This window comes from Ischnura elegans, chromosome 11 (assembly GCF_921293095.1).
Source record: "Ischnura elegans chromosome 11, ioIscEleg1.1, whole genome shotgun sequence".
In the NCBI taxonomy this organism is placed as follows: Eukaryota; Metazoa; Arthropoda; class Insecta; order Odonata; family Coenagrionidae; genus Ischnura; species Ischnura elegans.
This window is the reverse complement of record NC_060256.1, coordinates 101741214-101765947: the sequence shown is the minus strand read 5'-3', so window position 1 is coordinate 101765947 and position 24734 is coordinate 101741214. Positions and strand designations below refer to the sequence as shown.

General features: G+C 40.6%; 2 protein-coding genes across 4 annotated transcripts in view; both read right to left on the bottom strand.

The window, feature by feature from the left end:
* LOC124168533 (mRNA-capping enzyme) overlaps positions 1-22482 on the bottom strand; it is a 133403-nt gene extending 110921 nt beyond the window's left edge. The window contains exons 1-4 of one of the 2 annotated variants that reach the window (XM_046546870.1): positions 22369-22479; positions 22017-22285; positions 21191-21383; positions 11101-11260 (exon numbers count right to left, since the gene is read on the bottom strand). In XM_046546870.1, coding sequence (XP_046402826.1) covers positions 11101-11260; positions 21191-21383; positions 22017-22211 — 548 coding nt within the window. In that variant the 5' untranslated portion in view covers positions 22212-22285; positions 22369-22479. Of the gene's footprint in view, positions 1-11100; positions 11261-21190; positions 21384-22016 lie in introns of both variants that reach the window. The other variant, XM_046546869.1, reaches the window with a different exon arrangement.
* A 640-nt stretch (positions 22483-23122) lies between these two features.
* Positions 23123-24431, bottom strand: LOC124168534 (transmembrane protein 18). 2 transcript variants are annotated; one of them, XM_046546871.1, is made up of 5 exons: positions 24265-24431; positions 23981-24098; positions 23852-23906; positions 23611-23704; positions 23123-23491 (listed from the first exon to the last, which is right to left on the bottom strand). In XM_046546871.1, exons 1-5 carry the CDS (start codon positions 24337-24339, stop codon positions 23345-23347), a joined length of 489 nt encoding a protein of 162 aa, XP_046402827.1. In that variant the 5' UTR covers positions 24340-24431; the 3' UTR covers positions 23123-23344. The 2 variants fall into 2 exon arrangements, with proteins under 2 accessions (XP_046402827.1, XP_046402828.1); XM_046546872.1 differs by having other exon boundaries at positions 23981-24094; positions 24265-24428.
* Positions 24432-24734: the final 303 nt, after the last annotated feature.

Genomic DNA, 24734 nt, shown 5'->3' with positions numbered 1-24734 from the left:
ACAAACAACCTGCTGTAAAGTCAATACCTATGCAGATGGCTGAAAAGGCATCAACCAAACTTTGTTCTCTGATGGTAGAAGATCTAAGCATAATAAGAAGACCAAGAAAAATAGGTATTTGAAAAGATCTCAGTTTTTGATCCCCAAGAAGTTCCAACTACAGACATGAACCCTGATTTAAAGACAAAAAATTCATGGCCTGGAATTGACAGACACAGAGAAGTTGATGTTGGGGTTGGGAGATATACAGAAATTACTACAAAAGCAAAATTCACGGGGTTCAGTAGATATAATTAAAGCAATCCAGGAGCTCAAATGTCTGAGACATTGGTTGCATCTAAGCGCCTTTAAGCAATTTGGTAAAGTGTGGATCCCCTCGGCAAACATGGATGGATAAAGATTTCTTTCCTGTTATATCACTGTGTTAACAGATAAGTGAACAAATATAAAAGATGACAACTTGATCACAATAGCAATATTTCATTTGAAATTACAGACATTTAAAAGTACCGTATAAGCGTGTGTAAGAGGTGCACCCCTATTTTGAGCATCGAAGCTATGAAGAAAAAAATTTTGCGGCATTTTTTTAATGCTATCGCACGGTGTTGCAGACGTATATTTTATAACTGTCGAAAGTCCAGTACGCCTGGAATTTCGACAGTTTTCGAATTTTCCTCTTTCAATATTAATTGAATGAGGAAATTTTGATAACTGCGGCCGTAATAGCGGCATAAGAGGGAGTAGAAAGAGTTCCGATCCTCTCTTCGCATATGCCATTGCTCTACGATGCTTTTCCTACGTTCGCACGTTCCAGTTCTGCTCTCGAGCTGTAAGGTTGTCTCCTCAGAGCTCCTGCTTTGCTTTCGCTATGCCTACCTGTTGTGTGTGTAATCAAGGCTCTCGACGTGGTCAAAAAGGCCTGAACTGTGGCGAGTGCAAGTCATTTTTCCATTCGTCTTGTGTTGCTATGTCCGATGGGGACCTGCAAGTTCTGGATGACCTACAGAAAACCTGGTTGTGTGATTCCTGTACATCTTGGCAACGTGCTTCTCGCTCTGACTCCACGCCCTTAAAACCTGGCATAGGGAAATCTTCCAAAGAGCCTCTTGCTGACCTGGTTAAGGAGCTACTTGATAGAGTAAAGCAATTTCAAGAGGGTTACTCGGACATAAAATCGTCTCTCTCCGACATCTAAAAGTGCATCACTGATCATGCGGACGCCCTCAAAGGTATTTCGGCTTCTCTCACTAGCCTTAACCAACGCCTTGACAACCTATCTGAAGACAATATCCAAATTTCAAATCATGTTTCGAGTCTTCAAGTTCAGTTCAATAGGGCTGAGCAAGAGTGGCTACAAAATGTTGTTGAATTTCGTGGTGTTCCCTTCGTCGATGGTGAAACCCTTGACTCTATTGTCTGTAACGTGGGGCAAGCGCTTGGTGTGGATATCAGTGTGTCTGACCTTGATTATTGCTATCGCCTTAAATTGCATGGCAAAGGGTCTGATTCACCTAACCTAGTGATAGTCCGTTTTCTTCGGCATTCACTCGCCTCTAAGGTTGTCGCCGCCCGTAGTGGGAAGAGAAATTTCACTACCAAAGACATAGGCTTCAGCCTCTCTTCAGCGGCCCCAGTGTACGTAAATGAATCCCTTACGCCTTTCAATCGTAAACTGTACTCAGTGGTTCGCGACTTGAAGAAAAATGGCAAAATCAAGTATGTTTGGGTGCGCAATGGTAGGATTTATGCTAGCAAAGAAGACGGTTCCGAGCGCCTCACCATTTCTTCGACGGAGGATACTGATAAACTTTCTTCATTGGTGGACTAGCAACCAACTTGTCAACCCAATGGCCGCCATATGGTTCAAAGAGTTCTTCAATCTAACTGCATTAAGATATGTTGTGTCAATTGCCAATCTTTGTACGCCCATATTGACGAATTCAGACTTTACTTTTCCCAATGTTCTTTTTATATCATATGCCTCACTGAAACTTGGCTTAAACCCGACATCCCTGATGTCCTAGTGTCTTTGCCCAACTTCAATCTTCTGAGGCATGATCGTCTCGGTAAAGTGGGAGGTGGTGTTGGACTATTTATTCGCCAGGATCTTCAGGTCTCAGTCGTTGCCTCTTCTCCCTCAACTTACTGTTCCCGACCGGAGTATCTTTTTGTCGACATCATCAGCCCAAATACTTTAAAGTTATTATTATGTGTTGTTTATCGTCCTCCCAAAATTGGGTTCTTGAGTGTTTTCGAAAACGACCTTCTTCGTTTTCTTCCCACCTACAACAACGTTGTGATAACAGGAGATTTTAACTCTGATCTCCTCCAAGTCAAATCTGATAGTCAGTATATTAGGAATTTTAACTTGTGTAACAATCTTCATTTAGTTCCGTTTACTGCAACTCATCATACAGCAACCAGTCATACTTTACTCGATCTGTTTATTGTTGATGACCCTGATAAGGTGATCTCATACTCTCAAATGCCTGTCCCCTTTTTGTCAGCTCATGATCTCATTCACATTTCCTATCGATTTAAACTCTATACTACACCTCCAAAGCCTTTTAAATTCCGTAAACTTAAAAACTTTGACGAATGTATTATCCAGAATGAACTTGCGGCTTTGGATTGGAGCGATATCTTTAAGTCCGACTGTATTGACCGTAAGGTCGATTGCTTTAATTCTCATTTACTGAAATGTATCAATGCTCTGGCACCTATAGTGATGTGCTATCCTAAGCGCGTTCACGCACCGTGGTTTAATGAAGAAATCCATAATCTAATAAGCGAACGTAATCATCTTCGTAGAATACATATTCGCACCCGAAAGCCTGCAGACTTCCAATCATTTAAGGATTATCGCAATATGGTCAAAGCCCGCATAACTAAGTTAAACACCATTACTATACATCAAAACTCTCGAAACTCGGTGTTCAAAAGTCCATATGGCGTGAATTGAGGAACCTCGGGTTAGTACGTTAGCGTTCCAATGCTCTGCCAGGTCATATTGACATTGATCAAATAAATCAATTTTTTACCTCTCTGTCGAGTAGTACCAGCGACACTGCAACAGCTGCACCGACCACTGACGACCTTCATGTTCCGTTTGATGCCAATAATTTCTTTTTTCAACACATCACTCCGGATGTTGCCCTTAAGTACCTTAAGAAGACGAAATCCAATTCCCCAGGTCACGATAATATTTCTATTATGTTTGTTCATAAAGCCACTCAGTTCCTACTTCCATTTATCCTTGAAATCTTTAATTATTCCTTATCCTACGCTCGATTTCCAGATGCCTGGAAAAAAGGACTTATCACGCCCGTCAGAAAGGTTAACAAGCCCGAAAACCCATCTGATTTCAGGCCCATTTCTATTCTCTGTGCCCTCTCTAAAACACTGGAGAGGATTGTGCACTCTCAAGTCATGGAATTTCTAACATCATCTGGTAAACTAGACCCTTTCCAATCTGGCTTCCGCAAGGGTTTCAGCACACAGACTGCCCTGCTTAAAGTCACTAACGATATTCGTCTCGCCACCGACAAGAAATTGGTAACCATTATGGTTCTATTCGATTTTAGTAAGGCCTTTGATCGAGTTAATCACGTAGTTCTCTTATGCAAATTAAAGTCCCTCGATTTTTCCAGCTCTACCCTAAACTGGTTTAACTCCTACTTGACGGGCAGAAGTCAAGCTATCAAGGGCTCAGGTGATGAGTTATCCCCATGGCTCCCGATTTCATGCGGCGTACCTCAAGGATCCGTCCTTGGACCTCTCCTCTTTACTTTGTACACCCTGGACCTGGCTAAGTCCGTTAGTCACGCCAACTATATGCTCTATGCAGATGATCTGCAAATCTATATTCACTGCTCTCGTGACGAACTTCTGTTTTTTATCGAAACAATTAACAGTGATATTAGCTCCATCATCTCTTGGGCCAATACCAACTGCCTACAATTAAACCCCTTAAAAACTCAAGCAATCATTTTCGGAAATTCAAGACTTTTAAATAGCATTCATCATGACAGTCTTCCACCTATTCGTGTTCACACCAGCATTGTTAAATTCAAAAAAACTGTTCGATACCTTGGCATCACTCTTTCCACTACTTTAAATTGGGATCAGCATGTATTGGAAATGTGCAATAAGGGAAAAAAAATTCTCTATGTATTGAAACTTCAAAAGAAAATTTTACCTGTCCACACGAGAATAGCACTTGTAACCTCTTTGAGTTTTCCAATTATGGATTATTGTATACTAGTGTATTGTGATTTAACAAATGTTCTTGAAATACGTGTCCAGCGACTAATTAACAGCTGCATTAGATTTATATTCGACCTTCGCAGAGACGATCATGTTTCTGAGCACTTTGTTGCCTTGAAATGGCTGCCTATTGGCTCCCGAAGGAAGTACTTCCTGGGGTCTCTTCTGTTCTCCCTATTTCGTACTCAAACGCCTGAATACCTGTATAACTTATTCACTTACAGGACTAGTGTTTCCCTCCGAAGAACCCGGTCAGACCTTAACCTTCTCCATATACCCCAAGCCCGTACCAACCTATACCTAAATTCCTTCCAGATCACTGCTTCTAAGTTTTGGAATTCATTACCTCCCTTAATAAAACGCTCCTCCACCCCGGAATCTTTCAAGAGTAAACTGTATGAATATTTAAAACCGTAAATGTACCGTATATCTCCGAATATAGTCCCCCCCCGAATATAGTCCCCCCCCCCAATTTTGAGACCTCAGTTTTGGGAAAAATTTTAAAATGTAAAGGAAGGCAATTTTTCTGTGGTTAGCAAGTTAAGATTCTAGATTCGATAAAAACTATTATTTTCTGTGAAGATTAAGAACAAATCTGTTCGCATATTTTCCATCACAACAAAATAACTATACCTAAAACACGTTGTGATCCATTGCATGTATCAGTAATTTATAGTTCCTTAACCAGATGTAATGAAGAAATGAGACATTTTTTTAAGTATCCAAGGCTATTGTATTTTTTAAACCTTCACAAATTATTAATATTTTTGATTTCCAAATGACTACAGACAATGTCAATATATAAGCTTTAACTTAAAGCCCATAAACAGTATTGCATTTGGCCCTGAAACTTCCTTAGATCCAGTGTAATACACCCATCAAGTCATCACAAATCCAAGTGACCTGAAGAATTTAGGAAATCTAAATAAAATTGTGTTAAATAAATTATAAATATTATAAAAATATTGCTATCAAATGCCTGCTAAGCAAAACAATTAAACTACAGGACTTACAAATATCAAAGTAATAAAATTAAGAAATAAACTTTTTCCAACAAACATTAAAACTGAAAAAAAATTATATCAATTTTCAATGCCTCGTCGCGAATCATTGCATAAGTTACACAAAGAGCTTCTGCTCTGCATTTGCGCACAAATTCGACGATATTTTCCTCTAATTCTTTGAATCTGCCGCATCGAGACCCCCGAAATGACTTCCGCGATGTATTAGCGCTTTGCTAGCGCTGTAAATACTATGATTTACGGCGTATTCTGCAACGGCTATTTTTAAATTGGCATCGAAACTCCGTCTTTGAAGGCCTCTAATCTGCGGCAGGATTGATCCTCATCTTTCTACTTGATCCATCACCTCACTGTTGAACGTAAAATTATTTTTAATAAAGAAAATATCGCGGAAATAATTGCGAAACGTTATGCGACGTAATTTATCGATCCTATTTACCCTGACGAATTGAAGATATTCCTCAATAAATTGATTACACTGTCGATGCTGAGTCGCTGTATTTCGATCAAATGCAGTAATGCCGGCGCTTCTGGTTTAAAGTCGTCGATTATTGCGCCTTTTCAGAAACAAATGCATCACCTATTGCGCATTCTTGTTCTGTGAAGGCGGTAAAGGCAGTGGTTGTAAACACGAACCGCACGGACGTATAGTAGCTACGGACGCAATGAAATGCTAAATCGTCACGAAAGGTTCACTTTATCTGTTTATTTTTCGCAATTATTTCAATTGTGTAGTTATTTAATGAGCGACGGGTACATATACTATTGATTCAATTCTAGTGTTCGATTAATGTAATGATAGTGTGTGTTTAGTTTTCATTTTAATTATTTACTGCTTTGCGTCATTAAGTGATCAGTGTCGATTGAATTATTCTAACAATTCTTTTCCAAGAAAAATTAGCGGCTACCCGATGGATTCCGTGAAAACGCATATTCGATATGCTATTTGAATCGGAATAATCGTATCTGTACAACATTTGTGGTAAAAATTGTCTTAATTTCCGGTAAAACGTGGCAGTATTTACTAATATCTCCGATTATAATCCTCATAAATATACTCAAATAGAAAGACTACGAGAACATTAGCCATTATGCCGTTATTTATTACTTTATGGTCACCTTTAGTATGCTAAATTGGATTACACTCGATTATAGTCCCCCCCCCTTACTTTTCCGCGGCCATTTTTGGAAAAAAAGGGGGGACTATATTCGGAGATATACGGTATTGTTTTGAGTTGTACAATACTTTGAGTTGATTAATTTTGTATATGTTGTGCTATTTCATAATTATTGTATTTTTGAGCAGAATGTTTAATTGTATTTAGGTTTTTTGCTCTTATGGGTTTCCCAGAGCATCAAATAAAGCATTCATTCATTCATTCCTATTCACAAACAATTTTTTTTAAATCCTCCTGCAGGAGTATTGCAATAGAATTGCAGCCGAGGAAAATTTTAAGGCAATACACGACAGACCCATAGTATGAATCTTCCCAAGAGCTTGGACAACAATCGGGGCAATCTCAGCGCCCTATGATAATAACCACGTCGTAGATTTAATGGAGCCACATTCGGCCCTCCATCAGCCAATGCCTCTGCCGTTTTTTTCCTTTCCGAGACCCCACAGGAAAATAGGAAAACATAAAGTCACAGGGGAACAATGGAAACGTGTTTCATCCCTACCCCGTCTCACCAACTGACCTTGATCGATCTCTCAGTTTATGGAGGCCAAATGCTAGGTGAGTCATCTACTGAGCCCGAAGATATCTCGATAGCTTTCAATAATTGTATGACACGCACGAGGTTCAAAAACAGAAAGAGATCTAATGCGACGCACATCTGACAATTTATGTTTTTTAAGCTCTAATTGTTTGACGCAAAGATTCATAGTTACAACAAGGCTACTAATATTCAAAATAGTCCAAACAGGACAATTTCGGAAGAAACACGCGCAGCATAAGCGCATTCAAACAAGACGAGATGGACTGGAAACTTTAGGCAATGCAAACTACGTATATCACATTGCTGAACCTTCGCCCCTTCGCTTTGAAAGCAATGACATCACATGCAAGATCGGACGTGTTCTTCCCGTGCTCCTTCACTCATAGCCTCGTACAGAGGGAGCGCGCTCCTTCCCCTCCGTATTCCGTTGCTTGCTTCGAAGACGGAGGGATCGCGCTCCTTCCCCTGGAACTCTCCTTCCGCGCTCTTCACTTATAAGCATTTCTGATTTCTTCCATCCACAATTTAGTCCAACAATGAACTCACTTGTTCGAATTTTTAAAGCGCAAGTTTTGATACCAATATAATTTTCAGTTGCAATAATCCTCATATTAGCGTCTGAAGATGATTTTTGGAAAATCAGGTCCTCAGCGTAATGGAAATTACTCGGAAAGACAGATATTGACTATTAACCAGGTATGTCCTCCAAAACTTTCCTTTCTTTACGTTTGATAAGGATTACTATATGCAGTATAAATGCCGTGGGATGCCCACTCGTGGCAGTAAATTTAGCGCGCCCTCCGTAGCGAAAAACCCCCGCGCGATCTTTTCTATGTTCACCTCTGTGGTACCGACGTGACGGCGCGATGCTTACAAGAAAAGCAAACAGGAGCATTTTAAAAATACGTCACTAAGGGAGAAACTCCCCTGCCTGCCGCTTGTTTTTGACCTAAGGTTTCAGATGACTGACTCACACTGGAAACCAAGGCCACTCAGTTCCCCTTAGACTTGCGACTGGTAAAGGGGAGGGGGGAAGATAAGAAGTTTGTGTAAGAGGCGCACCCTCATTTTCGGCTGCAATTTCTGGGAAAAAAGGTGCGCCTCTTACACGTGCTTATACGGTAATTTCTCTCTTTGTAAGCTGGATATATGGGTACGTCAAGGATAAAATATGTAAAATAGGTGAATTCAGTCAATACTCCATGTACATTATTGCTTAAATTATTCCCGGTCAATAAATTTACGGCAATGGGTGGGCCACTGGAAGAATGGCTCTCAATCAATCGCGGATATTGTCCTTCATTGGATCCAAAGTCACGGAAGACATCGGATCTGGATCCGAAATTTTAAATAATAGCTTAAGTGAATGAAACGCCCCATAAGGGTGGAAAGAGTTCCGATTCTCTCATCGAATGCACCGTCGCATGCAATTCTTGTCCTACTCATGAACCGCTTTGCTTGAAAGCTCTCGCAGAGGTTGCGTAGCCGAATTTCAGCTGTGGAAAATAAAGAAAGGCAAAATACGACTGGCACATTCTGACTGACTCTTCCCAAGAGATGGAACAATCATCGGGGGAATCTCAGCATCGTAGGATAATAAACACTTCAAAAGTAACTACCTCGCAGATTTCAGAAAACCACCCTCAGCGGTCCATCATCCCATGCATATGTTGTTTTTTTTGTTTCCGAAATCACACGGACCATAAATCATTGTCTTCTATGGAAAATATCAAATTACACAAGAACAATTGAGGCGTGTTTAATCCCTACCCCACCTCGTCAACTGACCTTTTTTGGCCTACCTGCTTCAATTCTCCGTTTCTTGAGGACAAATGCTAGGTGAGTGATTTTCTGGGAGATGTCTCGATAGCTTCGACAATTGTATGTATCATGTAGCGCACCCAGCTTTGCTTCGAAGGCAATGATGTCACTGAAGCAAGATCTGACTTGTTCGTCCTTGACTTCCTCATTTGTAGCCTTGTTGCTTGAAATACAGAGGGAATGCGCTCCTTCCCCTCCACCTCTCCTTTATGTGCTTCTGCTGCTCACCCCTTCGTCTTACTGAGCGGTCGAGCACCTCGTCAAACGTGACGTTAATGCTGTTTGAAATACTGTTAATTACAGTGGAACCTCATTAAAACGAGTACGGGCTATTGTGAGACCCCCGCCATTACAAGAGATAGCCGATGCACCGTCAATTGACCCTATAATAAGCATGTAAAAACATTCATTTTTACAAGACCCTTTTGGTATTGGCACTCGCCATAGCGAGAGTTTCGCCGGAAAACCTTCACCAAGAGTCCCGTATCTCTGTAATTTCTTGCGATCTATTAGAAATGAAGTTAACGTGGAGTGCTCAGTCTCAAATTCATGTAGTTAACTGTCGTTCGATAAATAAGTAGTTCATTTTGGTGAAAATATTGATATATATGATAGAAAAAGCCTTCCAAGGCAGGAACGTTATGCAACCTTCCACCGTTTTCGACTGCAGAAACAAATGCAAAACGTTATTTCACTTAACTGCCGCTTAACGTACAGGAACAATAAACATACACCAATGCAAACATTTGAGGCATTAAATAAACGCGATACAGTTTTATAGGTTAATTTTTGAATTTTCAGTGGAAAATACCAAAATAATAGAATGATTACGTAAATGCACTAATTAAGTGCATAGAAAAATGGCTTCGTCGGTTGTGCATTGGCATAATGATTGACAAAACAACGCTTTGCATGATTTTTATTCAGTGCGGCGCTTATAAATCGTTTGAACAGTTAGTCTTTGTTTGAGTAAGGAAATTTAGTGATGCAAAAAACCATCGCCTTTCGTCTGGATTTATGCTTTATCGGATATAATTTATCTGTCGCTGCACCACTCCTGTTCCTGTATAACTGTCGAAACAGGTATATTGGCTATAATTTGCTCCCCCTCCACTAAAGCGACAATTCACTGTTTATTGGAGCACCGTGGGATCTTGTTTTATCGAGGTTGCACTGTATGTTGCTGATTGCGCAGTTGCAATTTAATGTTATACTGATAAAAATGTCTTTCGTTGTGTAGAAACATTCGTATTGAGATAAGGAGAACCAATGTATGCCATGTGTGTGCATTGTGGCGTGAAATTACAGGGAGGAATTGCTAAATCCACCTCACCATACTGAAGCATTTTTGGGTGAAACACAAGTCGGTATGTCATGAGAAAGTGACAAAATTCGGGGGAAATGTGCATGAGGAAAATTTGAATTCAGTCTATGGCAGTGGGGTAGCCAGGAATTTTGTTAATGGGGGGTCCAAAACCAGGGGGGAATATTTTTAAACGGGGTACAAAGTAGAGGATTTCAAACTAATTTGAACACCCTTCGCAATTGAAAAAAACTTCATTTTTCAAATAAATCTATAGTAAATTCATGATTTTTCAATATTTTGTTTCCTTTTATGAATGAAGGTAATTGTGTTTTTATATTTTGGGGGGTCTGGAGCCCCTGCACTTTCCCTCTCACTACGCCACTGGTCAGTGGTTTATTCAAAGATTTCTCCCATTTTCATTTCCAAACCTAAGCGTAACAGTTTAGGTCCTCAGCATGTAAATTAAAACTTGAAAGCCTATAAAAAAGATTTTTAATTTATAAAAATATTAAAATGTGTATGAAAATCTAAAAAGCATTCCTTTGATTCTATGTACCCAGAATAAACTTGAATAATTACTTCGTTTAATAGCAGGCATTTGAAAACACATTTGGGTCTGAAAATATCCAATCTGAAAGATCTGGCTCCAAAAATCAAGGATCCGATCCGAATCCAGTTCTGAAAAAAAATACTGGATCCGTCCATCCCTAGTTGACACATTAATTCTAGAATTTAAGAAAGCTTTTGGCAAGTGTCCAAGTCAGACCAAAATCAAATTGTTTATAGCACTAAAATTAAAGGCATCATTGAAAACAATGTAAACTGATACTAAAGTCAAAACCTAACGGTTAAAAGTGTATGATTTAATGCAGAAATAAATGTTGTCTCTTATGCTTTTTGGTTGGTTCATTTGGATGACACACCTCTGCAAACTTGGATGTCTCGCTCTTTTTTACAGACACTGACCTTCTATAGAGTTCATTCAGGTAATCAGCCTTGTAGATGCCAGGCGGTCTGACACGCGCAAATTCGTTAACAGCTGCCTCCACACTCCAGTCCATGTTCTCCACAAGGTACGACACAATCAGGAAGCCAGTGCGATTGAACCCATGAGTGCAATGGATGCCTACAATACAAGCAAAGAAATTACTCAAAACTCCACATTCACCAACGGAAACAGCATTGGAGTATATTGGAGTCAGAGATGCAACAGCTCAACTTCAAGTCTTAAGAGAGTCAATGTCAGTGTAAATTCTTTTTCTGTCGCATATTGTCACTAATACACATAAGCCAGTAACTGATAATTTTTCAAACTGATATAGCAGGAGGAAAAAAGATGATGGTACAGTGATGTCACTGGCCCTATTTGCTTGGGTAGAATTATTGACAGCATGATCAGGACAGCGACAATAACAAAGGTGAATTGACAAATCTTTAACTGTACTCATTTTACTTACTATAATAGTATTCGCTCCATAGAGCAGAGTGGTTTCCCTTTGAGTCTTTCTTATTCAAACAGTGAGCGTCAGTAAGTTTACTTCTTTCATAGAATGAGGAAGATGGCAACCATCCCTTACAGAGCAAGATTTGAATAAAAACTTTTAAACTGTTACTGATCAGTGGGCACAACATACATAGAGTAGACAATATGTACCAAGTATATACATAACAAGTTTTCAGGCCCGAAAATTATTTTACCGTTGTTTTCAAATTGATGCAAATTGTGTACTCCAAATCATCCTGACTGGAAATCTTCATACTAGTCACAAAAATCAAATCATTACCCACAGGATGAGTATGATCGCAATGATACTCCCCAACTGGAATGCATCCTGGACGGCTATGATTAAGGTAAGGCCCTATAGTGAACAATGAGCAACTGCATCCTTTTTGGAGCCATAGAGGTTCCAATCTAAATGGGCAAAGTTTAGAGCTAAGTTGGACAAAGGACATTACATGAAGGAGTAACAGTGGAGACTTTTACCAAGTCACCCACAAGAGCACTTGGGGATCTACAGAAGAAAAACAGTTTGCCTCGGCAATTATTCAAACCCAAATCTTCAGGATGGACTATCACTTGAACTACCAAGGCATCTTTAATGGACAGACCATGTAGACAAGGAAGAAATGTAAACTCACCAGTTTCGTGATTCTTCATTCTGTGAAATCAAATTTATTAAATTTGGGAAGAGTTAAGTTTGAATGAGCACACATGGAATATTCCTTGAATACAGCTGCCATGATCTTCTCGCAAATAAAAACGAACCATTAAAGCAATGACAACGAATGGGAAGACGAGGCTTGAGCACACAAGAACACACAACATTATATTGCAGAGAAACGGCATTGGCCAAACCTTTGGAGACATCACAACAATGATAGCACAGTTGTGTGTAATATTACTTTAAGTGATTACTCAGATCCAAAACCACAATTCATTCAAAGAATATGTACGATAGATAAATTATCACTAAGAAAAATCTTCCCCATTCGGCCACTCCCTCGTAGGTTAGGCACATGAAAATGCGAGATGCCACACGTCCACATTTCAGGAGTTGGTGATGCCATTAGAGTCCCAATTCCCTGGCTCATTCAGGGAGAATCTTTGAACGAGGGAAGTAACCACTCACAAGATTGTAGAGAACAATGAACTACGCGATGCCCATGCAAAAAGGCTGACAAGTGGAAGAGAAATAGAGATCCACTCTGCAACATTTCACCATGTTTTGTATAAAAAAATGTTGTAAGTGGAATTTTAATAATTTTTCAGTTGAGGCTGTATCTACAAATACATACAGGGAAATTTTCTGGAGCTTTCGAAGCCGCCAATAGCATCTTTCTCAACATCTAACGAACAACTCAATTTGAATACACATACTCTATACTAGAGTAGGTCCCGGCTCGGTAAATCATACTCTGTCATGCACGTCCTTTCACCACCCCCCCCTTCCCTCCTCCCCCTCGATTGACCACGGCACCAGGGAGTGAGCGCGTGTGGTTGAGTGAATGCTTAGTTTAAAGAGAAGAAGAATGCGGTCTTGTGATAGGAGGTGATATTGAGTCAAGTAGGCCTGCTAACAGGCATTCAGTGTTCTCCCCCTCCCCTTTACTCCATACCTATCCACAGAAGAGGGGAAGTTATCATGGACGGGTATATAAGATGTGTCACGGGACCAGAGGAGGAGATTATTTTTGAAAGACCAAATTTGGGAAGCAGCTTGAAAGAAAACTACGGCAGAGAGCATATCACTGAGAGATGAAAGCAGAAGAAAGTGGTTGGTTCGAGAAGGAGGTTGCCGCTTCAGGGCTCCTGTTCCCATTGGGGAAAATTGAAGGAGCACCCAGGCCACGGCCATCTGCATCCCCCGAAGCATGGAGGAAGCCGCAGCAAGAGGAGCTAGCCTAAATCCCCTCATCACGTGATACAGAATCTGCACGGAACCACCAGGTTTAGCCAAGTAAATCCTGCCCCTGTGTGATGACCCTTCAGTAAAGAGTCCCAGCATATTCCCCGTCCATGTCAGACATCTTTTGTTCAAGCAGCATTCATGACCTCCAGACATCATCAGTGATTCGCTTCCGTTACTTACACACACTGATGTAGTGTGACATTCTCGAAGAATAAACAAGTTTTCCGCATTATGGGAAGGACTTCTTCACCGTCCATAGATCCCAAAGAAGACATAGATCTTCTACTATGTTTGTAAATTATGATCATAAATTTAAACGGAGTATCGCTTCACAGTACAATTAATTGAGAAGTGTAACTATGATTTTATTGTTAATGATTGCAATTTATTCATGGATCTCTCCATTTTCTGGGTTTTCGCTGAGTTTTGTTGTCAGGGGTGACAACAGTTTCACCAGGATTCCACCAGGCATCTTCAGGTTGAAGTGATGACTTTGGTGTTTTTGCCTTGTTTGCAGCCACGGTGTTGTTGGCCGGTTACCATTGCTGCTGCCCCGTGACTGGCCGGATTTCTAAACATTCTCTTCCAGGCATTGGTTATGCTGTATCCATCTTCTCTGTTGAACTTCTTGGGCATTTTAATGGTCTCTATTGCCTCCCTTATCAGCCTGGGGTAATACCTCTTTTCCTTTGCGATGATTTTCGCTTCGTCATATATTATCTTGTCCCCAGACTCACTCCAAGCATGCTGTACACCTGCTGAGAGGTCGAATTTCCTGTTGTGAGTGGCCCTCTTGTGTTCCTGCAGGCGGATCTTCATGGATCTACATGTCTCACCAATGTAGGATGTACCGCATGAGCATGGCATACCCCTTCGTTGAGATTATTTGGGAGCTTGTCTTTGGGTTTAGGAATATTCTGGTTAATTTTCGTCATGCATCTGAACCTCGTGACAATGTCCTTCTTTTTTAGCATCCTGGAGATTTTTTCACTTGTGCCAACGACTTATGGGATGGTAGTATATGTTTCTGGCTTTTCATTTGGCTGCTCCTCCTTGTCTAGTGTCCTATTGTGTTGATCTCTACTTGTGCGGTCTTTTTCAGGATCATTTCTCTCATATCCATTCCTCCTGTGGGTTGTCATCAGGAGGTGCTCCTTTTCCTTGGCCAGTGATTCTGCATCCAAGAGTTGTAAGCATGATGCAATAGTGTTGCCACCAGTGCGACCAAATTACAAATTTATCGTCCGCGTATCTTAGCCATAACTTGGGTTTCTTGTTGTAGGATCCGATCACCATTTGTTCAAATCTTTCATGTATATGTCTGCTATCACCAGGGATAGGGGGGACCCCATTGCCGCTCCTTCGCATTGTTCAAAAAAACTCCCATTCCAAAGGAAGTATGAGTTTCATTGGCAGTTCTCTATCAGTTGGGGGTAATCCTCAGGGATTCCGGAGGTTGTGAGCTCTTTTATGATAACCAGTGATTCTTGAATTGGGACATTGGTGAATAGTGATGCAACGTTAAAGCTAACCATGATGTTGTTGGGGATGATGGTCGTCTTCTTCAATATTCCGACGAAATGGGTTGAGTCTCTCACGAACGAGGAGATATTTCCGACGTAATACTGAAGTGACTACGCGAGGTATTTGGACAGTCAATAGGTCAGTCTATTTGGCACAACTGTCGTCACCCCTGACAACAAAACGTGGCAAAAATCCAGGAAATGGAGAGATCCACAATTTTCTGAAAGAGAAGACTACAAGACGACACTGCAATTTATTGATATTTAAATTATTTATCTTATTTTCAGTTACTATCACCCCAAAAATTTCAATCATTATTCATCGCTTATTATGGAGGCTTCCGGGGTGAGTTGATTGGTGATAGTTTTCCGGGTTCATTCTGCGTTGATTCTTATTTTGTGGACGACAGTTTCGGGCGCGTTCCAGCTCCTGTCTTCGGGTCCAAATGATCTGCAGAGCTGCGATCCTTATATATATATAGCTAGTCAGGCGGCCGTTGATTTGAATTCCATTGTTGGAAAAGCCGTTTGAAAGATGAGGATAAAGGATAGCCGTCCTCCCTATTGAAGTTCTTTTGATGACTCGCAATTTCAATCGCCTCCCTTATCAGCCTAGGGAAATATTTATTTTCTCTGGCGATGATTTTCGATTCCTTGAAAAGTATGACGTGCCCAGGTTCCGACCATGCATGCTCTGCAACCGCAGAAAGACGATAATTTTTCTTTCCGGTTGCCTTGAGATGTCCATTTATTCTGCATTTGAGGGAACTAGATGTTTGCCCGATGTATGATAAACCACAGGAACATGCTATTTCATACACTCCTTCATAGATATCAGATGGATGACCATCTTTTTCACTTCGGAGGAGGTAAGAGGTCTTCTTCAAACTTTTAAATCTCATCAGAACGTCATGTTTGGCGAGAACTCTAGCAATTCTCTCCGACGTTCCAGCCACGTATGGCAAGAGAGCATGTGCCTTTGCATGCCCTATGATATAGGGTTCTAATGACTGATGCTTTTTGCCTGGGATGATGGTGTGATTTGGCATTCAAATAGCGATCAGTATGCGTTTTCTTACGATAGACTGAATGTCCCAATGTGCCATCTGATTTCTTCTTGACGAGAAAGTCCAAGAAGGGAAGTTGGTTATTTTTTTCCATTTCCATAGTGAACTGAATGGAACTGTTTTGGCTATTAAGATGTTCAAAAGAACTTCAATAGGGAGGACGGCTATCCTTTATCCTCATCTTTCAAACGGCTTTTCCAACATTGGAATTCAAATCAACGGCCGCCTGACTAGCTACATATATATATATATATATCATAAAAAAACCCTAGGATGGGCAGTAACAGAACACACAATAAAGAATAGAAACTCACACTCACTAGATAACTAAATTTTCGGTGGCATTACCACCTTCCTCGGAGTTAGGTAAAAGACTGTAGGTAGAGGGTAAAGGATAGCTGAGGGAAGGGGAAATAGAGGGGAGGTAGGGTCCAAAGAGGGGGGGAAAAGAAGTGGGTTGAGGCAATTAAGGGATTAGCGGTGGATGTTTAAGCCGGGAGGAAGAAATGCTTTGAATAGCCATATGTAAGTTAATTCAATGGAATTAAGTTTGAGTGGGTGGTCTGTGGGGGGAAGGGAGGCTAAAACTGAAACATTGTAGCAATCATTGAATTGACGCTGAATAGTGGCCGCATGTTTCGCCACCGGGAAGGACGCAAAGTCAGAGGAAGAGCAAGATGCTCTGTGGTTATTGATTCTAAGGTTAAGGGGAGTTGAGGATTTGCCTATATAAAAGGAGGGACAGTGCTTGCATTGAATAAGGTAAACTACATTTTTTGAAGTACAGGAGGCCGCAGGAGGTGGTGGTAGGTAGGAGACGAGATGACTGGGGATAGAAGGAGGGGTAAAAATTGGGCAGGTCTTACATCTAGGACGACCGCAGGGCGAAGGTGTGCTGATGGGAGTAGTGGGTGACTTCTGTAAGGGGTTAGTTATATATAATGTAGCGAACCGTACAGAAAGTATTTTTTTCTAATTATAATTGCCGATTGGGCATTTTTTGTTTTTTGCTCACGCTACCGTGACGACTCGAGCAGGGGTTAGTCTTGGGGTCGGACATAGCGTCCTGCCACGTGTGTATGTGAGAGAGTGAATGAGTCATGTGTATGGTGGCCGGTGTGTTGGCCCCAGTTATCTAGGACCAGCTAGTGACCCATTTATTTCCGGCCCCAGTGAAATCACCCTCCCTCCCCACAACCATTTCCACCTGTGATTTCTCCCCTCCCGAGGAGTATAAATGCCCGTGAAGGGAAGGCGTCGGGAGCATAATTGACTGGACGACTTAGGGGAAAGTTTTTGATGTGCGTGATCGCCATCATAGCTGAGAGCGGAGTATTTTTGGTGGCCAACGCTGGCATCAGCCCGGACGAGTTACGGCAGTGTCCCACGCCCGGTGTGAGAGGAGATACCTCGGTGCCGTGGATCAGCTGATCCACCTTCTTGTGCTACAAACCATTTCTCCGTTCCAGCCTCAACAGAAAACTGTAAGAAAGTTCTTATATCATCTGTTTATGGTCAGACGACCGTTAATTTCCCCTAATCAGAAGAGAGAAATTGTTTTCTCCAAGATCATAGTGCATCGCTTCCTTTCAAATAACTTTAAGAAGTGCTCAGAAAAGCCAAGTTCAAAGAGAACAAAAAAAACTTTTATCCAAGGATACAAGTTGATGGTGGCCCAAATAATTCACATTAGATTTTTGTTGTTGTATTGTAACTTGTACTATTTTGGAGGGTGGGAAGCATCACGATATCATCATCATCATTATTTTGTTCCGAAGTGGAATCATTTCAATCATATCATCCTCATCAGGGTATTATTCTTATTGTTTTGTTTTGTGAAAAATGTAATAATTCATGAAGGGTAAAATATATCTTGTATGTTTAAGAGTGAGTGATGATTTGTTTGACTCCAGTATTCCTTTGCTCGAGACGATAGTGATTATCTCCCCCCAAATCACGTATGTGACGACGCGTCCGGTCACATATAAATGGCGCCCAACTCGCGGCTCGATTGGCACTGTCATATAAATGGCACCCAACTCGCGGCTCGAATGGTAATGCGTATAATACGCAAAATAGTAGAAATTGTCCATAGATCATGCGATTATGTTCACTTTTGCAAAGGAACACGTTCACGAGGTTAGCATTGGTTTATATTTTTAAGGGATATTTTTGTTTCATTGAGGTTATATTTTTTGCATTTCACTATGGCATTACCGGGGAATAAAGAATCGACATTTTCAGAGTATCGAGAGAAGGAGAGCGAAGATGACGAGTCTGATGCGCGTAGCAGTCAGTCGGAAACCATTTGCATAACAACTGGTTTAGCAGGGATGGTGTTGCGTACCCCAAACGAGCGTGAGGTAGCATCATCGACCGCCCGTATTAGTGACCATATGGGTCAGTTCGTACCGGTAGATCCGAGGGATGACACTCTTAAGACCCTCGTGTCCTTGATCCAAGATTTAACCAGTAAAACTAAGTCGATGCATGACGAGTTAACAAGTAAAACTGAGTCGATGCATGATGATTTAACAAGTAAAACTAAGTCGATGCATGATGATTTAACAAGTAAAACTAAGTCGATGCATAATGATTTAACAAGTAAAATTACCGGCATCGAACTTAAAACTGAGTCAATGCGTGATGAGCTGAAGGCTGACAATGCTGCGTTACGCGAAGAGTTTAAACTCAATAATGAGAGAATACAAGTCGAGATTCAAACTTGGAAGGAGACTCTCTCTCAGGAGGTGTCTCAAATGAATAGAAATATAGGTGAGGTAGAAACTCGTTGTGAAATGAAAATAGATGAAACCGCTAGGAAGGTGCGCGAACAATGTCGAGAGGTGGTAATTTCCGAAATTAGGGTATGTTAAGGTTCGTACTGAGGTGTTGGAAAAGAATGTTGAGGAAGTGGTAGCGACACAGAAAAGCGGGCAGCATAGTTTCAAAGCACGCGACGAAAAAATTAAATCGCTTGAAAATGAAATTGTCACTCTTAAAGAAAAGGGCATAACCTCGCAGGTAGTTTCTGTGCCTGCCCAGTCTTTCACAAAGCCAAGCTTCTCTGCCCTCAGTCACGAACATCCCATTGCCTTCATAAAGGAAGTTCATGATTACTTCTCGGTGGTAAATATTCCGAATGCATTAAAACCGCAAGTTTTCTTTCAAATGTTAGAAGGAGATGCCAAAACGTGGGGGAAGTCCTTATTTCCGCTTCCGGCCACACTTGCGGAATGTAAAGAAAAGTTTTTGTCGAATTTCTGGGATGCCGATACTCAATACAATTTTCGTATGCATGTAATCACAGGCAAGTATGTAAGAACGAAGATGAACACGATGAAACAATTCGCGACGGAGAAAGTAGCGTTAGCGAGATTGTGTTCTCCACCCATGTCTGAAGGGGAAATTATTTATTAATTAATCCGACAATTTCCCATAAATGTGCAAAATATGCTAAAATCTGTAGAACAGCTGACGGTCGATCGGTTAATAATGCTGCTTGGGTTATATGATCAAACGTATCAGTCAAGTGCGCCACCAGTGGGTAATGCTAATCCCCAAGGTTCGCAGCACGGGTCGAGTAACACGAGGCCGTCGACAGCTGATAACGAGTACCGAGTGAACTCAGTCACATTCAAAGGGGGACGCGGGCGAGGCAACTTGCCATCAGAAAAACAATCCTCCCTTCAACCGCATCGTAGTGGGTCCCCATTAAACCAGGAGGAAGGTTTAAACTCGCGCCGGCTGGTCTAGACTCCCTCCGGTGTCCAGCCGACGCGGAAGAAGCGGAGGTTTTATGTCAGATCATCGCGACTTACGAAATTGAGATAGAAGGTGCAGGGGACGAAAAGAAAGGAAATGTTTATTCCGAGAGGCGTTGCTGTCCGATCGTGGATTTTGCTACGAATTTGTACCTTTTCATGAACCGTTTTCAGAATAGACACCGTGAAATTTTGTTGAATGTATGGATTTCTTTTCTGTAAGCGCTCTTGGTATCACGAGAGTTACACTCTGCATGTCCCAACCTTACCCCTCTCATATAGTAAGCATCATTCCTGTGGAATCATGGTTACCCACTCATAACCACTCGTAAATTGGACTTACAGTTAGTCCTCTTCCTACGCACAATGGATTTACATACTTTCAGAGATATGAGAATTCAAAAATTTCAAACTTCGTATTTGGCACCTTTTTATTTGGCTGATGCAACACTGTGTGGCGTAGCGGAACTTGCACTTTGGGCATAATCTGAACCAAGTGTCATTGAATCTGATGTGAAGTCGGGAACTGTCCAGCATTATCTTCTAGGCTCTTATCCCTTAACAAGCCCTCACAGGTGTGCTTTTCCTAAATATTTGGCCTTGAACACATTTTGTTTCATATGGCTATCTGAGCCTTAGAGACTATGAAATTAGGAACAACATATCAAAACATTCTCGTACATTCACAACATAATTCCTGAGCAAACATTTCAAACTTACATATCTTGCAAACTATGAGAGTGAGAGAGGAAATATTTTACATGAGCCACTAAATAGGCAGTAGTAGCTAATAAAAAAATTTCATTAAAATCCGAGTTGGTGAGTGCAATGGATGGGTGAACTGACATGGAATGACCCAGCTGCCAATATTCCTGTGACCCCTCTCTCCCAGGAGGTAAGCAAGGGCACCGCTTTGCGATGAGCACACTTCACTGACTATATTCTACTGGCATTGTGAGTACATTTGTAAGAATCAATTAAGTAAATCTGAACAAGGCTGTAGAAGTAAACCTCACAGTACTAATAACTTTCCCTTGTATCGAAGTCATTACCCTCGCACATGAGAGCTCGCCTGCTTAATGCTAAGCACCAAGCCATTGACTGATACTAATTGTACAATAAAATCAACATATCACACGATGATTATAGCGATGAGTTTTAGTTCCACTACTTACTAGACACTGGGAAAAAAGTAATTTCACTGCTGTAATAATGACAATTATTATGATACAATACATGCATGCACGAAAAAATACATCTTAAAAGGTAAAGCGATACCGCGCTAAACTCACCAATGACTTCCAGGGGGTGTTGGCTAATGAACTGCTGACAAACTAGGATAAAAGCTTTCGTTTGATCCTCCGAAGGAGTTTCCTTGTGTCCGCGACATTGCAGTTTCACATAACGACACCCTTCTTGCTCGACCTCGAGCTTGTCATAGAAGCGGGAAGTGAATGTTAGGTCAATCCATAGTCCAATATTCACCTAATAACAAGAAAATCTTTTACAAACACGACATTGGAAACTCATCACACACAGAAAGCCCCACTGATTCCCTCAGCCCACCCAACATTCAATGCATGCCGTAGATATTAAGAATGGAACCAATTTAGCAATCTTCTGCGACTTAATGATTACATATAATACATAAACATCTTAGAATACTAATATGCAAGAATTACTTTACGCTAGTAATATGCAAAAAATGTTAGCCATCCTTGCCAATATAAATACATGGCAACGAAAACTCAGACTTCAGAAATCCGGCCACGTTGGAGTTAGTTTGAGAATGGAAGTTTCGATACCTCTCTTGCTATCGTGTTCACTACGCTTAAAACACAGAAATTGCAAGTTAGATTCATTACCTTCCCTAGCTTTCACTCACACAGGTTGAGCTCACTAGGATTCCCGAAATGTCATTTAAACCTTAAATGATATAAGCCCTAAACCCAGTAACGACGTGTATGAAATTATCTGTCGATAATCAACTATTAATTCCCCAATATTCTAGCAATATGGATTTGCACTCAAGGCAGTGGCAGATTCACTATTGTACCAGAAAAGTTAACTCTACCAATGGTTTAAAAATACATTTTGATAGCACTATACGATAATTACCTTATAACTTTTCATTGAATTAAACAGCATTTTCGGAGGAAAGCGAAATTCTTCAGGCACCTGGTCATCATACTTCTTGCTCAACGGTGTCTTGAAGGGAAGAAATTTTTCCCCTATAAGTTGCGATGCTTTCCGAGGGCAGTGCAGCCAGCGAGGAGGTATTGGTCCTGGCCCACTCTTGCCGTCGGAATTCATGATAATAGCACTCCCAAACCACTGGGATTACAATGAGCACTTACATAGTTGAGTTAATACATTCGGCGAAGGACCTAAAACAGCCGCGATTAGCAATGATAGAATAATGACTTCACTAATTTCATTTCTACAACGATTTTACTGAAAACTCGATTACTTATAACGGTTTTCTGTATGAGCCAAGTACATGTCGACGAAATTCCCAACGATTATTAACTGGATGAAACGGATAGAAACATCGAACCGAAATATTCCTTTTCGGTCGTCAATTATTGGAAGGAAGAGCATCATGGTAAAAAAAAAGAGTACCCATAGCGCGTGTGATATGGAGGCGCAAATTTTAATTTTGACAGATAATACCAAGAACCCTGATAATACCCTTCCTTCAAGTCTTATGTTCTACAAGGATCTGAAATAATGATGCATACTTTTTATCGGACCCATTCACGAACTCCTTCGTTGAAGCAGGACGTGAAATGTTTTTCAGCCGAACATACACGAAAAATCGTAACAAGTACTGTGGGGCTACGATTGCCGATGGTTCCAATGCAAGATCTCCGCTACAGCATGCCTTAATATGATGGCTGTTACTGATAAGTTTTCTCATTCTTCTATTCTTAGTTATCATGATGTAAGCACTAATGCGAAGAACGAACCAAAGCTTTCGCATAATTTAAAAATTCATCTGCCACAATGAAGTTATGAAAACACAGTATGCACCATAAAATTGTCAGAATTACACCTCCAGCTTAGTCTGATACATTTCAAAGACATACTAATCGCAGTGCTAAAAATAGTTTACTCAGCCACCGTTAATAAATCAATTATATTGCACTTTTCAAAACTAATGAATCATAAAAATAACGACTTAAACACGAAGAATAAAAGTTATGAAATAATAACGAATGATAGACACAATAGACAATTTATTTCAACGACAAATGAAATAGGCACTGCCGCATAAATATCAGTTCCAATTCAGTAAAACATCAATGCAACTGCTCACCGACATCACTAGAAAATACACTAAACAGTTCAAGATTCCGCGATATGCACTTTCCAACCATCATTTGCATGGCAACACAAAAAAATCACAATTAAAAAGCAGCGGGCAAAAAATTCGATTAATACCGTTACTCAGTTTTCTGGCGTGTTTTCTGAGTTTGGAATTTGGAAGCCTTCGACTGCTTTTGCTGCATGGCATTGGTTTGTATTTGATGTCGTAGCTGGACTTGCTTCACTCTCATCATTAGTTGACTAGACTGCCACAGCCAATTGGCCTACGACGCATGCACAGAAATATAAAAGGGATTTTCAGATTTAATGAGTAAGATAGAATTCAAATGTAAGCATGGTAAAAAAGATTCACGAGATTCTCATCAATAATACAATTACTTACCACCATTATCATACAGTTCAGCAAAATAGGAACAGAAAATACTAGAGATATAAACATTCCCTTACTGTCGAAGTACTGCTGCCGTGAGAATAGGCTGAGTACATGAAAAGGAATAAGTTTCATTTATGTTCACACCCATGTGAGTAAACCAACCAAACTAATCGCATTTCTAATACAACGGAATGTTAACAATTCTTATGTATCAATCCTTCCATCTAATGCCATGCACTTCACAACTTACCTCCAGTTTCTTGCTGCTATTTCATTAATGCTTTCCGAGAAGTACACCAATAGCACTGCAAAAACATCGAATGTTCTAAATAAACATAACATAAACTGCCACCCACCAATATATTCAAACGCAACTTACACAGAACGAAGAAAAGGACAACTTGAAAATTTCCGTAATCTCTAGTCATGAGTGTCATAAGTGTAATCACGATATGAAATCCAATCAATCCCATTAACCAAGGATCCCACCATTCTATCTGAAAAAATAAGAATGAATAAGCAAAATAACACCAACTACTGCAATACACTGACCCAGTAAATCGAAAACAAAAAAATAATCAACCGATTGCAAAGGGAATGTTCGACATAATTGAAGTCAAGTCGCACCAATCACGATGGCATAATTAATGGGAAATAACTTACACTCTGGAGAAATGACCATACACCGTCAACTTCATTACCGCTTATTATGAAATGGTCTTCCATATTTGTTTTCATCCATTTGCATGCTCCTTACCGTCCTTGCGGCTAAATATAGAACTACGACACACCACTACTAAGGCTTCTTCGAGTTTTATAGTTTCATTGTACATCGTTAGATGACAGCACCTACATTCACGGCAAATCAAGGTCGGTAAAAGCCAGGTCGTGTCACGCACTTGACCAATGTAATCCGCCATCTTGATTCTCAAGCGCGGCGGGAATTCAAATTTTACGTGCATTTAAATGGGAGACATAGGTAAAAGGGAACACGGTTATCTCACAACGTAATCGATGCAGGGACATGAAATTTTTTTTATAAATAGTTAATAAAATGGAAATTTATGATACGTCTGTATTTTGAGTCTATGGTCCACGGTTCGACTCTAGAAAAATTGTCAAATCACGGGAAA

Excerpts from the sequence above, each read along its gene's own strand:
- LOC124168534 (XM_046546871.1), bottom strand. The coding sequence starts at position 24,339 with ATGAAAACAAATATGGAAGACCATTTCATAATAAGCGGTAATGAAGTT. Across the intron at positions 23,705-23,851 it reads ATAGCAGCAAGAAACTGGAG|CCTATTCTCACGGCAGCAGT; the intron begins GTAAGTTGTGAA and ends TCATGTACTCAG. Across the intron at positions 23,492-23,610 it reads TGAACTGTATGATAATGGTG|GCCAATTGGCTGTGGCAGTC; the intron begins GTAAGTAATTGT and ends CATGCGTCGTAG.